This window comes from Taeniopygia guttata, chromosome 22 (assembly GCF_048771995.1).
Source record: "Taeniopygia guttata chromosome 22, bTaeGut7.mat, whole genome shotgun sequence".
In the NCBI taxonomy this organism is placed as follows: domain Eukaryota; kingdom Metazoa; phylum Chordata; class Aves; order Passeriformes; family Estrildidae; genus Taeniopygia; species Taeniopygia guttata.
In genome coordinates this window covers 240,805-256,159 of record NC_133047.1, presented here as the reverse complement: position 1 = coordinate 256,159, position 15,355 = coordinate 240,805, and the positions used below count along the sequence as shown (strand labels likewise).

At 41.2% G+C, this 15,355-nt stretch overlaps 1 protein-coding gene across 1 annotated transcript; it reads right to left on the bottom strand.

Annotated features, from left to right (window-relative positions):
• Positions 1 to 337: 337 nt before the first annotated feature.
• On the bottom strand, positions 338 to 10,504 carry POLB (DNA polymerase beta). Its single transcript, XM_002186517.6, has 14 exons — positions 10,347 to 10,504; positions 10,212 to 10,269; positions 10,071 to 10,137; positions 9,466 to 9,540; positions 8,891 to 8,949; positions 8,159 to 8,208; positions 7,698 to 7,749; positions 6,667 to 6,721; positions 6,509 to 6,581; positions 5,274 to 5,344; positions 4,463 to 4,549; positions 3,496 to 3,560; positions 2,814 to 2,953; positions 338 to 1,620 (listed from the first exon to the last, which is right to left on the bottom strand). Exons 1-14 carry the CDS (start codon positions 10,405 to 10,407, stop codon positions 1,526 to 1,528), a joined length of 1,008 nt encoding a protein of 335 aa, XP_002186553.1. The 5' UTR covers positions 10,408 to 10,504; the 3' UTR covers positions 338 to 1,525.
• Between the last annotated feature and the right edge of the window lie 4,851 nt (positions 10,505 to 15,355).

Sequence of the window (15,355 nt, the reverse complement as noted above, 5' to 3'; positions counted from 1 at the left end):
CATAGGACCTTTGGGACTTCACCTGAAACCTAGGGCTGTCAACTGGACAGAAGCCAAAAGGTCCCGCCTAAGTAATTCACTTGAAAAAGAAGAGAACAAAATATGTAATTGCTTTTGTGGGGTGTTTTAGCAGGAGCAAGAACCTCTTGCCCCTGGCTTGAGTTTTTCTCTGTAAGAGCTTTGTTATTTTGCCTTTCATTAAAACTTTTCTGTTTCCAACACTACCTCAGAAGCCACCCTGCTAATTTTATGCCATTTGAGGTAGCTGGGCTATCTCGGGTGTGACAAGTTCTCTGAGAGCTCATAAGACCTGGCTCGAAAACATATCACACATTAATGATGAAATATTCAATTTGTTTATTCCTACTGATTACTGAAGAAAATACTAAATATATCAGGTATATATATTTTTACAATGGGACATCAAAATACTTCACATAGTACCAAGTTAACTTCTAGTTTTCTTACATACTACTGCATGCATTAGCAATGGGGAACATTCCCAGAAAATAATTAAAACTCCTAACAAGAAAAATGGAAGAAAATAAATGGGTAAATAAGAGCATCACCTTGTAATCTCCATTACTAAGATTGATCAACTCTCCTTGTATAAGAACAAGTTGAAAATGTAGTTGTTCTGTAGGCTTAAGCAAGATGAAAATAAGAAATAGTATTCAAATATAGTAGCACCAATACATTCCATGCTCATGCTCTGTAACACATGGAAGCTAGTAGTTTACTACTTTGAAAATTTTAAGTTAATCAACAGAATCCCTGTCCCAAATACAATTAGTAATGCATTCTTGAAGAGACTTTGTCTCACATCCAAAATACTCATAACCTTTCCCAACAATTAAAGGGGAGCTGTAAAATGAGATTTGACAGATTTCCATATAAAAATAGGCAGATTGAATCTACAGGAGCAGTACCAATGCATCAATTAATCAGACCAAACTGAACGAAACACAGAGCACTGCAATTAATAGTACTACAACATATCTAGTAACAAAATTCACAGTTCACATGCAACAGGAGAATGGCCACCTTAGCAAATAGCCCATATTGAAAGGTTTTAGAAGGTCAGTACACAGGAGCAACTTGTCATGAGCTTCAGCACTGCACCAAGACACTTAACACAGGTATGACGAGACACAGAGACTAGTGGAAAACGGTACTCTTCAGGAGTACTTCACGATATAGCCCGCTTTTTCATTTTGGTATCTACATATATATAAGATACAAAGAGAGATGCTGGATGCCCCATCCCTGGAAACATTTAAGGTCAGATTGGACTGAGCTCTAAGCAATCTTCTCAAGTCAAAGATGGCCCTGCTCATGGCAGGGGGACTGGAAGACATGACATTTAGGGGTCCCTACCAACCCAAATTATTCTGTGACTATATGAAAATGAAATCGCACAGGATTTATCTTCACGACACATTCTGTTCAAGTGCCATGGACTTGCTTTAGATTTCAGTAGCCATGAAAGTATTTCTGTAGGCTATAAACCTAGACAAGCAGTTAGTTATTCACTCCGATCCTTTGGCTCTCGGTATTTCCACTGGATATAGTCAAAGATGTCTTTTTCACATTCTACTGGCAGGGCCTCTCCAGCAACCCCTGCAAGCAAATTACACAGGATATTTGAAAGGTGGAAAGTCTGTACCATTCAGAAATGCCAAATGCATTACAAGATTAAGACAAAACTGCTGTAGGTAAAAAACCCTGAAGAACCCACCCAGAACAACATCCCCACCCTCCGTGAAATTTTCATAGTGTTTACATACTGATTCTTATTAGTGTCAAAGGAAATAAGGTAATGAATTAACTTCAGGGCCAAGTGGTTACGAAGTTAAATACATTTATAATTGTGCATGCGTATATATAATCACATCTCCTCCAAAGCAAAGCAACTGAAGGACATGACATACCCTGTGAAAAGAGTAGGAAACTAAATATGTGCTGTGCATGGCACAGAAAAAAAAAAATCTTTAAATCACTAAGACTTTAAGTAGATGAGGAGGCCCAAATAGGTAACTTTGTGCCACAGAGCTGCCTGTATGTAAGCAGGCTGCCCCTTCTTGCTGTAATAGTGCCCAATATAAAAAAGGACACCATAAAAAATTTCACAAAGTATAGCATGTGAGGAGCGCTGGACTCCAGGACAGTTTAGATGGATGGAGATGAGAGATCTCTGAAGTCTGGTCTTAGAATATGTGGTTTATTATAAAGGGTGAGGGGCCCTGCTTGGAGTTGCCAGGCGCAACTCGTGGCAGGCGCTAGGGAGTGGGGGCAAAAGGGGCAAGGGGTAGAGGATGCTAGGAGAGGGTCCCAAGAGGAAGTTTCAAGAGAGTGTCTAGTCCCTCAGGCACTTCTTAGCAGGGGTCTTTAAGGTGGGCTGGAACAAGACTTGGGCCAATGGGGTTACAAATACCTGATGCTTCAGGAGAGGGTTACAGATGTGGGATGAACTTTACATTGGGGGGGTGAGACAGAACATTCCATTTGACTTTTGGACCTAACTGTAGGTAAAGGGCATTGTTTAATCAGAAAGGGGGGATTGCTTTCAACTGGCTGTACTATTGTTTTTTGGTTGTTCGGTAACTAAGGTTTGGTATCTCAAAACTTGTTATTATCTCAATATCTGTATTTTCTAGATCTTTTGCCAGGCAATTATATTTATAAGGCTTTCCTATTTCATCTTCCCCAACAATAGCATTTATCAGAAGTATTTCCAAAACAACTGCAACCAATTCAATGAGATCACAAGTGCGTAACTCAAAAGAATACTCTGTGCAAAAACTCAGACTGACCAGTAACACCCAAGCGGCGTATTGTATATTCATTGATTGTGAAGCCCATTTCCAGAGCATGAGTTCTCATGTTCTTATTGAATATATCACTTCCTGTGAAATACAGTACACCACAGTAATACTGATCTTTTGGGATAAGCCTAGAATAAAAAGTAGAAGTGAGGACTTAGAACAAATATACAACAAAGAAGTAACAAGCCATTTAGAATTCAGTAGTTCCGACACTTGTAGGTTTACTTTGTATTTATGCATCTACATTCTGCAACTCCGTACATTTGATTTTCTCACAAGCCAGATGTGAAAGTGAAAGGAACTGCATATGAAAGAAAGGTTCAGCAGATTTACCCTTACCCAGAAGTTACTGGTGCTCAGCCACTACCTGGTTATGGTGCTTGCACTTCTGCCAAGAATCAGTATCAAAGCAGGATGATAAAATAGGACACAATTCTGAATCTGAATAGAATATCATGATTTGAAGCACAGCATTATTGCTAATAACCTGTTGTAATTACTGGCAGTTTTCCAGTGGCTGCCACACTGCAAAGGCATTAGAAACCTAGAAAATGCCATGTTCTGAACATGGAATTGCAGATCTGAATGAAAAAAAAAACTGATGCAAATGCCTACTCTGTAGCAGACAGCTAAACTAGGGGTTTGGGTGGGGGGATTTTGATGCATGTACCGGATATCAATTCTGCGATGTGGATAAGCTGTTCCATCTTCTTTATCTGGCAGCTGACAGACACCCTATGAGGAATTAAGGCAAGCAAGAAATTCATATGAAATTAAACAGATTTGAGAACCATCTTTACCTCCCCACCCCTAAACAACTTCTAAATAATCCTCAGCCATCCAGGAAAGCAAAGTTAAATTCGTCCTGAATTGAGTAAATATTTTACTAGAACAGCCAGATATCAGAATACAGTGAATCACTATTTTACACTGTTGTGAGTACTGTATTAGCATACAACTGCTTAAATTTTTACTGCACCAGGAAGGGTCCTAATTTCCCTGTCCTCATTATTATCAGGCTTTTCAGTATGTACAAATATCAGCAGGTTAAGAAAAGAAAAAAAGCTCTTCACTGTCAGCATGGGATCTAAAAAATTAATGTTCTTGTAATTTATTACTTGCTTTAGGCATCCCACATAATCCCTATTATATCCTAAATTTAGTAGCTTATCCATTAAATCTGTTCTGCAGCAAAACTAACACAAAAGGAAACAAAAGTGTATTATATATTAGACAAAATCAGGTAAACATAGCTCTGAGATCAAAGCTAAATGTTTCCAAGATCCTGAGGACACAATTACAGAAGTGGTCACTGGTGCAATTAAAGACGTGATGCTATGCTGAGGTTCCAGGAAACATCAAGCAATACAGACACAATTGACAATATGTGATGAAGGTTACGTCAGCAGGGTTTAGAACTACACAAATATCTGTACACTTTCTAATACTGAAATCTTACCATAATGTATTTCCTAAGAGTTAACTGCAGGAAATTCTTATGAGATACAAGCAGGGGAGTTAAATAAACAAACACACATCATCCCCAGTTCCAGCAACCCAAGCAATTGTATTAGTCCTAGCTTCTGGCAGGAAAAGTAATCCCCCCACAACATCCTTGACCACAAAAAAGCTCTTACCATGAATTTTGTGTCACCTTTAGACAGCATATCTGTGACAAAGTGGACTTTTTCCAGCTGTTCTACAACCTGATGCAAAAGTTTTGACTAGGAACAATGGTAATAAAGAAGAAATTACTTCACAAGTAAGATAACAAGACTATCTTACCTATTTACTAGATAGAGGCTCCTATAAGTACAGGACATAATCATAATTATATGTACTATTCTACATTAAATTTGACCCAAACGGAAAAAAAATGCAACAATAACACTGGAAAAAAGCTAATAAAATGACAATTGTGCAACATAAAAAATTCCTGTCAATACCCCCGAGTGAGATCACTTTTAGTTGGAAAAGACAAATCTAATTCAGCTTTTAAACAACAAATCTATAGAAGGAATGCAATGAAAAAAACCCCACTATTATTAATACTACTTCAGTGTTAGTCCCAAAGGATTGCAAGGGCAGCAGGACAGTTTCTTATCATCTAAATGATTATGGCTACATAAAGAAATAGTCAGTCTACCTTTAATCCAGCTAGCTTTACAGTTCTGCACTATTAAAGCACATTAATTCAAGGGGGTGGGGGAATATATGTGACAGGAAAAGGAAGGAGAGAAGGGTAAAAATAAGTATATTGACTAGTTCCGCAAAGAAATGCAACGTAATACACGGACCAGAGAAGTAATTTTAACTCCTCAAAATAAACATGGCAATCAAAGAGAAAAGTTCAATATTACAGTAAATACAAAACCACAAAAAGCTGCAACACAAGTCTGAGATTATATGCAATGTACAGTTCTGATCGGTGGCATCTGAGAAATGCACCTGTTTGGATGATTCGGATGTGAAACTAGGATGGGTTAGGAGAACATCCATATCGCCACTTGACTCTGCACCTAGGCAAGAAAGAAGCAAAGAAAAATCCCGTGTGTGGCAAAGTACGCTAATGTTGGTGAACGTATATCTTACCTGTTCTTGTAAACATGGTTTTCTAGCAGGGAATGGTCACTATTAGAGATATTAGCAAAACAAAAAATAATCTTAAAGAATCTTGTTTTTTCATCAAAAGTTTATATTCTCCATACATAAGAAAATATCCCAAGAATTTCTTGTTGCACTCTATAGCAATGAAACACAAATGTTGTTAATGTCAAAACAAAGCAAACAATTCACGTTAGAAGATTCTACTCTGTTGGAACTCAAAATGTCCCTCAGACATTTTTAGAGGTTCCAGGCCTTGGTCAGAAGCATTTTAGACCCTGGCAAGCAGCTGGAAACAGCTGTGATTTTGAGTTTGAGCCATGGAATAAGTTACCAACTTTGAAGGTGGAACAAGCGGTCACAAAGGGTTAGATGGTATAGTAGAAGTAGTTACAAAATAGAGGGGAAATTTTTTTAGTATTGTACAGGGGGTTTTTTACTTTGTACATGGGGGTCAGAAGTTCTAAGATGGAGGAAAGTGGGCTGATCCTGTTCTTCCTCCTTCTTCCTTGTCTCCATGTTCTTGATGATGTTGGCACTTATGGATTGGTTTAGAGTAGAAAAGCACCATGTAACATAAATAGTAGGTATTGGGGAAAAACTGTAAACATGGAAAACGTAATGTATCATATAAAAGATAGCAGCAGCCCTGGGCGGGGAGAGAGAAGAAGACACCAGAAAGAGAGGGTGTCAGGGGTGTGTGTGTTTCTGCCTGGGCCGCTGACCAAAGCAGCCGCAGTGGGCGAAGACAATCTTTTAGATAACTAGCAATAAACTGCCTTGAGACCAAACAACAAGAGACTGCGGAGTTTTTCTTTGGAAGCACGGGTTGGAGAAGAGATTTTACCACCACACGAGACCCCTGAACCAATCCCAGGGTTCTCACACTACTCTTTATGGGGGAAGGATGGAGGAGCAAGAATTTATGCAGGCATCTCATCACTGATCTAGCTAGTCAAGACAATACTAACAGGAAAGGCCAGGTTCCAGCATAGAGTCTGTCAAGAACAACAACATACACTGTAACTTGTCTTGCTTACTATCCCAAAATAAAGATAACAAGATCACAGAGTACCAACCTCGCCTAAAACTGCCACAGACTGTAGCAATATAGTTTGGGTCCAGTTTCTTTATCTCTTTGAGCACAATTTCCTATGTAAAAAGGAAAGAAGTGTGTTTAGAGGTGGCCAGTCATTCACTGGCCATCAGCACATCACATTCTTAACGAGATTTTTACCTGCATTTGCAGCATTTCTTCCCTTGGGATTCTTTTCTCAAAATCTTCAAAGTATCTGCAAATATAAATATAGAAGTATCTGAAAGAGTGGCAGGGGCAGCATTTAAAAATTTTAGTCAATTAAACATATCTCAGAGGAAAGAATAGTAACTTACACCACTGTCACATCACAAAAAGCTCCTCTCATCAAACATCTTAGAAAACATCTTGCAAGGTGACAGTAAAAACTCACAACTGCGAGTTTGACAATGCTCAGAACATTGTTTCAGTATTTCCACTGTATGTGAAGAGCTGCTATGAGGTAGGAGAAGTATTACCATATAACCAATTGCTTAATATTTACATAGCCCTCTGAAAATACGGAAGGTTCCTGACAAAACTCAGCCCACTAGCGAGCAAGAGGAACAGGTTTCCCGCCCATGGTCAGAAGAGACCTATGTTGGAAGGAGCTAAATGGAAGCTCGCAACTCAAATACAGCTCCAGATATATTTGCCTTCCACCATAAAACTCAAATTGTCAGCATGCTGCTTAACTGTGGAGAAAAAGAGGGCAAGTGAAACACCATTTGGATTTATTTGGTTCACTTGCGGCTTCTGACAAACACAGCTATAGTTCTTCCAGAACTACCACACCAAAGAGACAATCAACAAACAGCAATCAAGCTGATGAATACTGAGGGACAAACACACATTCTGCAGAGCATTCTCACGTTCAGACATGCAAAGGTTACCTTGTTCACAGCACATAAAAAAACAGCCTGGGCTGCTTCTATGCAGATTGTAAATAAACAACTCCACAACCTCGCTGAAGTGATTATCCATGAACTAACTGAAGAAGCCATTTGTTATTAACTTACCTCTGGAGACTAAGCCTTCCAACCCAAATGAAACAAAAACTGTAAATAACTGCTGAAAGGCATATAGAGCACAGAGAGAAGAGAACCTTACTCAGTCTATGTAACCTTACATTACATCCTGGTGTCTGAAGGAGTCATTAGAAACACCAAGCACTTGTACCCAAGAAAGCTTACTTCAACCCAATTCGCTGGTGATGCGTCAGCTTGTGCTCAATTTTTCTTAGATCTAGAAAAAATTTCAAACAAAACAGTTAACTGAGGACTAAAAATCTTACAGTAAGTTTCCATCAGTGCAAACATAATGCACGTAAAGAATACATAAGGAGAATACAACCTCAAAGGAGGGAATTTCAAACTACCTACACAGCAGCTGATAGGATGACCACAAATGCACAGAGCACTTCCAACAAAGACTTAATAGACCACCAAAATTTTTGTTACCTTCCATGTAACCTGCACATACTTTACTTTGGATATGTATGAAATGCCTTAAGCCTGTGTACTAGCTTTAGCATCTTACACACCTGCCTCAAAGCCTAGGGCATATATGCTACCACGGGACCACTGTAGAAGAGGCAGCTTGACAGGAAAAAAGATTACTGGAGTGTGAACCAAGGCCCCATATTCACACTTACCTTCTAAAGTCTTAATTCCTTCCTCGACAAACTTCCTAGCAGCAGCAGGACTGCAAAGAGACAAGGCAATCCGGCATTAGTAACAGCAAGAATCTTACAACACTGAACATTAGAATGATTTATAGCTGTGTAGGTTTTTAAAGGCTAAGACTGAGGTTACTTGTGATGCTTACATCTTTTCAGCATACTCATTTTCAGTTTATGCTTTTGGTCAGCAGAGATCCAATGTTTGGCCTGCACATTTTTTAGCATTGCTATAACTATACAGTGATATATAAGAAATTTTAAAAGTCACAGCAAATAGGCAATATTGCTTAAGGCAGTAATACCAAATGCATGATAACATTGCAGCAGAGTTCTGATGGGCTTTTTTTATTTGTTTGTTTTTGTTTTGTTGCCTCCTTTGAGGGTCTGCTTCTCCTTTTAAGAAAACCCTGAGGCCAGAGTCTCACTTCCACAGTTCCATTCTTGACCTGCATCTCTCTCCTTCCCCTCTCAGGAAGCTTCCCACACTCACTCCTGTACCACAAAGTCCGTATATCAGCATTCTATACCCTTTTGCCTCATTCCATCCCATAATCATGACTACAGTGTGTCAGTGTGGGCATTACATCATCAGCTCAGGCTTATTCTCTTCATTATGTGCAATCACCCAAATTCTGCTCCTAAGTCTACCAAATGAACAGGAACAGGGAAAAAAAAAGCCCAAAAAACACCCCAAGAAACTTCTACCCAATGCCAGTGACTCGTGTCAGGAAGTTGATAGAAGCACTTGTATCATCTTGTCGAATCTACAAAAAAAAAAAAAACAAACCAGTGCAACCCAAATCCTTCTTTACTCCATTTGCAATAAACAAACAAATAAAAAGAAGCCTTGAGAAGATAAAATAGCTTAGTCAGACTCTGGAGGTTCACTGTAAGTCACTGTAAAACAGTACCAAGGGCAGTGTGGTACATCACATTAATGCCAAATGTAACTAGCCTGAAAACCACCCAACCGGCCACACTAAGGCAAACAGCAGGCCTAAAGCACAGAACTCCACAGCCTTCCTGCAACAGATTTCCACTTCTGACAGAAGAGCTGCACATGCTGATTATGTAAGTTAAAATATTTTAATAAATAGACAGTTTTGAAGCTTTGGCTGAGCTTCTCAATCCTTGATTTCTACTTACCATACACTCCTGTGTTCACCACTCCTAAGACTCTCCAGGGACAACAACAGCAATGTGCAGAACAAAGAGGCTACTTTGCAAGTTATCAAGAAAAGCAGCTATTGAGAGATACAAAACAGGAAAAAGAAACCCACCTTTTCCAATTTACGTAGTTTTCCAGTGGATAAGAACTCATCTATCTTTTCAGCTATTTTAGCACCCACTCCATCCTAAATATTGGGAGTGAGTACAAACAAGTTAATTTAAAAATCACTTAAAGTCATTACATGTGGGAAGCAAGGAAAACTCTCTAGAATTTAGAGTCCAGAGAGAACTATGGAGCACCCAAGACTTCAATAAAATACTGGACCATAAAAGAGCATAAGAATTCAAGGGTACAATATAAATGGCATAAACACTGTAATACAAGGGCTATATCAAGTTTCCCCGAAGCAATAAGTTTGAACAAGGTTTTGATTCTTACTGCTCAAGATCTCTGAATTAACTAAGCAGTAAGAGAGCAAAGGGGAAAGATATTTTTACAGGTAGAGGCTCAGATGGGATGCCCAGTTCCAGCTCTGAAACCCCTACAGTGGCCACACCTCGTCCGCGTCCGCGAATTCCGACTCGGGTACCGGAAAGAGGTGCTGGCAGGAGCGGGGCTGCTCCCACGCTTCCCAGGAACCCCCGGCACCTCGTCCCTGCTCCGGCTGCCCCAGATCCTCCCGCCGCGTCCCGCAACTCGGACACGAGCACCTACCAGCTTCTTGGCTTCGGCCCCGCTCTGTATCTTGCTCGGATACCGAGAAATGACCGAGGCCGCTTTCCTACGGAACAGTGCCGGTCAGCGCCCGAACGGGCTGGGGCCCGGGACGGGGGCGCGGCGAGAGGGAAGCGGTACCTGTACGCATTGTACTTGTGGATGGCCCGGTTCACGTTGCGCTCGTAGTTGGCCAGTTCTGCAGGAGAACCGCAGTGAGAACAGCCCGGCTGCGGCCCTCCCCACCCACAGGACAGACCGAGCGCACACACCTACCGGTGAGGAAGTCGGTGATGCCCTCGTTGGGGCTCTCCTGGGGAGCTTTGCGCTTGCTCATGGCCGGCACCGGCACGGAGCACCCCCGGAGCTGCAGGCTGCGCTCGCGCGGCGGCGCTTCCGGCCGTGGCGTCACGGCGCGTCCGGTCTCGGTGCGCGGGTGGGGCCGCGGCCGCCTGAGGGGATCGGCCGGTGGTCGGTGTGCTGCTCGGCATTAGTCTGCCGTGTCCCTGGCCCTCCTCACACGCCTCTTCTCGCGCACAGCACGCATTCATCTGCCTCACGTATCTGAGGTTTTTGGCTAGTCTGCTTTAGCAGCACTGTTCCAGGCTGCACCGGCAGCTATGGTCTAATATCACAGTAGCCCAGTTTCAAAACACTAGAATACCGAGTTCCAAAATGTTATAAATGAAAATTTGTCCAGCCAAATTAATATGATAAAATAAAATATTTATTTTGCAATCAAATTCTATCTAGCCAGCCACGAGGAAAGAACAGAGCCGAGCCCGGGGTCGGCCCTGGGTGTGCAACAAGGAGTCAGCCTCAGCAGAGGTTTTCCTCCATGCCCACACACCTCCATCCTGGCACAAGCAGTTTTTATAGGGAAAATTCCGCCTGAGGCCAAGATTTCAGCAATTAGTCTTTTCTTCTATTCAGAGTCTATATGTTTATAAGATTTTCTTTTTGGTGATGAGGGAGAACAATTCAGTGTCTGGAGTTTGTTGATTCACATGTATCTCCCCAAGGATTTCCATGATATCCATCTCGGGTCGTTCACGAAAACGATCAGCACCTGGGGTTTCTGTATCTCCCCAGACATGGCCCATTCTTACTTGTAAATCAGTTTCCAAAATACACCTAGTCTCGCCTGCGAGGGTGCGGGGGGAATCCTAATACAAACGTGTATACTCTAACAAATATTCAATATCACATATATCATATTAGAAATGGCGTGAGTTATATCTACTACACATAACACAAAATACCAAAGTAATCCAGTTTTACAATACCAGAATTTCAAACTCCAAAATACAGCCACACACCCAGTTTGTAAAACCAACACATCCTGCCCTTCCTTTTCCCCAGTGATCAATGGGTCAGCATTCCGGGTCTTTGAGCACTCCCAGTTGTACCTACCCAATGGAAATTGTGTAAGATAATATAACGCAGGGATAAATTTGGGAAAAAGCATTTCTAAACCAGAACGCACTGCCCCATTTTCCTCATTTTAAGGGCTTCACTTGAAGGGAGCTCTGCTTTTTTTCAGCATTGTAAGGGTTTAAAACTGCATTTCAAGGCACTTCTATCCATGCCCTAGGACCGAATATCTCAGACAAGGCATTTCCTTAACCCTAATGCTACCTGGTAGTCTATTATTTTTCATATTTTTATTTAAAATGTAGATAGTCCTAATTAGAGGTCCAGAACTGTTGGAGGCAGCTGCCTACTCAGGGCTGAGATAAATAAATGGTCAGATTTGTTCACTGAACCAGGATGTGCCCAACCAAGTTCGTTGTGTAGATAAAGGAAATAGTAGTTAAGAAAGAACTGCTTGTGACATGTTTGCTGTGTAGAGAAAGGAAATAATGATTAAGAAAGAACTGCTTGTGACATGTTTGCTTAATTTGCTTGGTTGTGAACTGGTGTCTTAAGTTCCAGGGAGAAGTAGGAAACTCACCAAATAAGGAAAGGCCATGAAGGGGATAGAAGAGGAAGACTACCAGCCTTCGTCCAGACGACCACCAGGAGGCAGAAAAAGACCCCCTAGCAACAGGAAGGACATGCGCAGAGTACACCTAGAAGGCCATGTCACCAGGAAATAATACTGTATAAAAAAGGACTAGAACTAGGGCTCAGTTGCGTGCTGTGGTAGAGCGGAGACTCCCTGGCCGCCCAGGGCTGTATTTGTCCGTATTGCTTGCTTGCTAAATAATAAAATTTCTTTAATTAGATTATGACACAAATTGGTCCCATGTCCTAACTTATTACATTTTGGTGCCGTGACTCGGATAGAGAAATAGCCCGGCTGTTCTGAGATGCTTGGGAGGCGCCCCGACTATCCCAGACTTCCCGGTTTCTCTACCGACTAACCTAAATTAAGCTACAGGCAAAGGAGATCCGGTTAAAAGCAGAACCGGTGGTTACCCCTGTAAACTTTTTGCACGAAGACCCGAGCGAAGACGCAGGACGCGTGAGTATAGGCCGGTTTCCTGCTTGGTTTGGGGTGGTTTTCCCGGAGTGTTGTGTGTGAGAGGTCTCATAGAGACCAAGCAAGTGCAGACCCTCAGTAGTGCATTTCCCACACCTCGCGAGGGGCTGGGCCATGAACCAGGAGAGCGGGTGTGTGAAAAATTGAGTGCACTCCGGAAGATGGGACAGAGGAAAAGCAAGCCCTCTGGTCCCATGGGTGGGGGAACCCCTATAAAACTTCCCCGGATTCCTGAAGATAGTCCTCTAGGAGTAATGATAAATAATTGGCATGCCTTTCCCAGTAGGGGAAAGGGGGAAAGGTAAAGAAAATTATCCACTATTTTAAAGAGGGTTTGGAGGTTTGGACCTGAAATTTGGAGGTTTTGACCCAAATTTGGGGGATTCTGACCCAAATCTGGGGGGGATTATGGACACAAAATTAGGAACTTCTGAACCAAATCTGGGGGAATTTGACCCGGGGTTTGGAGGATTTTAAAGAGGAAAGGAGAATGATAAGGGAAATGGGGATGAGAATTTGGGACAATGAACATCAGCAGGGACCATTGGCAGATAATAAGTGGCCTCTGCAGAACCCCCAATGGAATAACCAGGACCCGCTACATCAAACCCATATGGATGATTTGCGGAACATAATAATACAGGGGATTAAACAATCAGTTCCGCGAGGGCAAAATGTGCAAAAGGCTTTCAGATTGCAACAGAAAAAAGAAGAAGACCCTACAGAATGGTTAGAGAGATTAAGGAAAGCCTTCCGTTTGTACTCAGGAGTGGATCTTGAAACTCAGGAAGAGGAAGCACTGCTGAAAATGCAGTTTGTGGTCAATTCATGGGTGGATATAAGAAGAAAGTTGGAGAAATTGGATGGATGGCAGATTCGGGGATTGGAGGAACTTTTGTGGGAAGCACAGAAGGTTTATGTTAGAAGGGAGGCAGGCCAAAATTATGGCTGCGGTTGTGTGAGAAGGGACCTAAACTGACCCCTCAAGCAGGGGAGACTGGACAAAAAGAAAGTCAGAAATACGGTTCAGAGGAAAGAAAGGAAAGAAATCGTGAGGAAATGACCTGTTTCTATTGTGGCAAGAAAGGACATATGAAAAGGGCATGCCAACAGCGAATGGCAGATGAAAGAGCTTTTAAAGATGATTAGGTGTGTCAGGGGCTCTATTTGCTGGAGGAAAAACACCATAAGGAGCCCTTGGTAAAATTTAAAGTAGACCCCAGCAACAAGAATTAGAGTTTTTAATTGATACAGGTGCAGAACGATCCACAGTACAGAAATTACCTTTGGGATGTAAGAAGTCATCTGAAACTGTACATGTAATAGGGGCTAAAGGGGAACCCTTTGAGGTGCCAGTAATTAAAAAGTAATGCTTAAAACCGATTAGAAATTTAGCATAGGTTCTTTGCTACTGCTGCCTGAAGCAGAATATAACCTGCTGGGAAGAGATTTGATAATAGAATTGGGTATTAGTTTGGAAGTTGTAATTAAAGAACTACAAATAAGAGTCTGTCCCTTAAGGATAGAGGATGAGAAGAAAATTAACCATGAGGTATACCCCAGAAACAGCAGGCAAATTGCAAATCAAACCTTTTTCAGTAGAAATAAATAATCCTGGCAATCCTGTAAGAATAAAGCAATATCCTATTCCTAGAGAAAGAAAATTAGGATTAAAGCCTGAAATAGATAGGTTACTGGAAAAAGGGCTTTTAGAGCCCTGTATGTCACCCTAATTCAATATGTGGATGATTTACTAATTGCTAGAAAAGAGGAAGAGGCAGTAAGACAGGAAAGTATTAAATTACTAAACCTTTTAAGCTTAAAGGGACTGAAAGTATCTAAATCTAAACTACAGTTTGTAGAAAAGGAAGTAAAATACTTGGGACATTACTTAAGTGGGGGAGTAAAAAGGATTGACCCCGAGAGAGTAAAAGGAATCCTCTCAATTCCACCCCCTAAAAATAAATGGCAGGTGCACCAATTATTAAGTTTAATTGGATATTGTAGGCAATGGATTGAAAATTATAGTCAAAAGGTCAAATTTCTTTATGATTTCAATAGACCCTTTTATTTGTTTATTAATACAGAAGGGGGAACTGCTTGTGGAGTTTTAACACAAGAATGGGCGGACAAAAAGAAACCTGTGGCATATCTCTCTAAATTGTTAGACCCAGTGAGTAAAGGGTGGCCAACATGCTTACAAGTGATAGTAGCTGCCGCCCTTTTGGTAAAAGAAGCTCATAAAATAACTTTTAATGGAAAACTAAAAGTGTTAACTCCACATAATATTAGAGGAATCTTACAATAAAAAGCTGATAAGTGGATTACAGATTTTAAACTCCTCAAGTATGAAGAAACTGCAATTCGGACTGCAGAAAAAGGATGGACACATGCCAGTCGAGTAAAAGGACCAGTTAACAACACTGTGTGGCAAATAACCAGTCCTCCAGGGGACCTGAAGCTGAAATTACAAAAGAATTAATGAACTCTTATGAGATTGAGTATACATCAGACTTACATTATTTGAACAATGGATTAATTAGTAATTCGAGTGTTAGAGTAAAATGCACAAATCAAAATTGTAATTGTTATCCTTTTGTATGCTATAATTGTAAGGTGTGTGGGGAAAGGTGGTGGTCACATTGCAGCAGAGGCCATCCCCCAAGAGGGATTTGTAATTCTTGTTGGAAGATACAACAAGAGATCACTGATTGGATACTAACTTGTAAGGTAACAAGCGGAGAAATCCAATTGGAGTCTCAGGAATGGTGGGAAATTTTTTTCAAAGGGGTGTTATAAA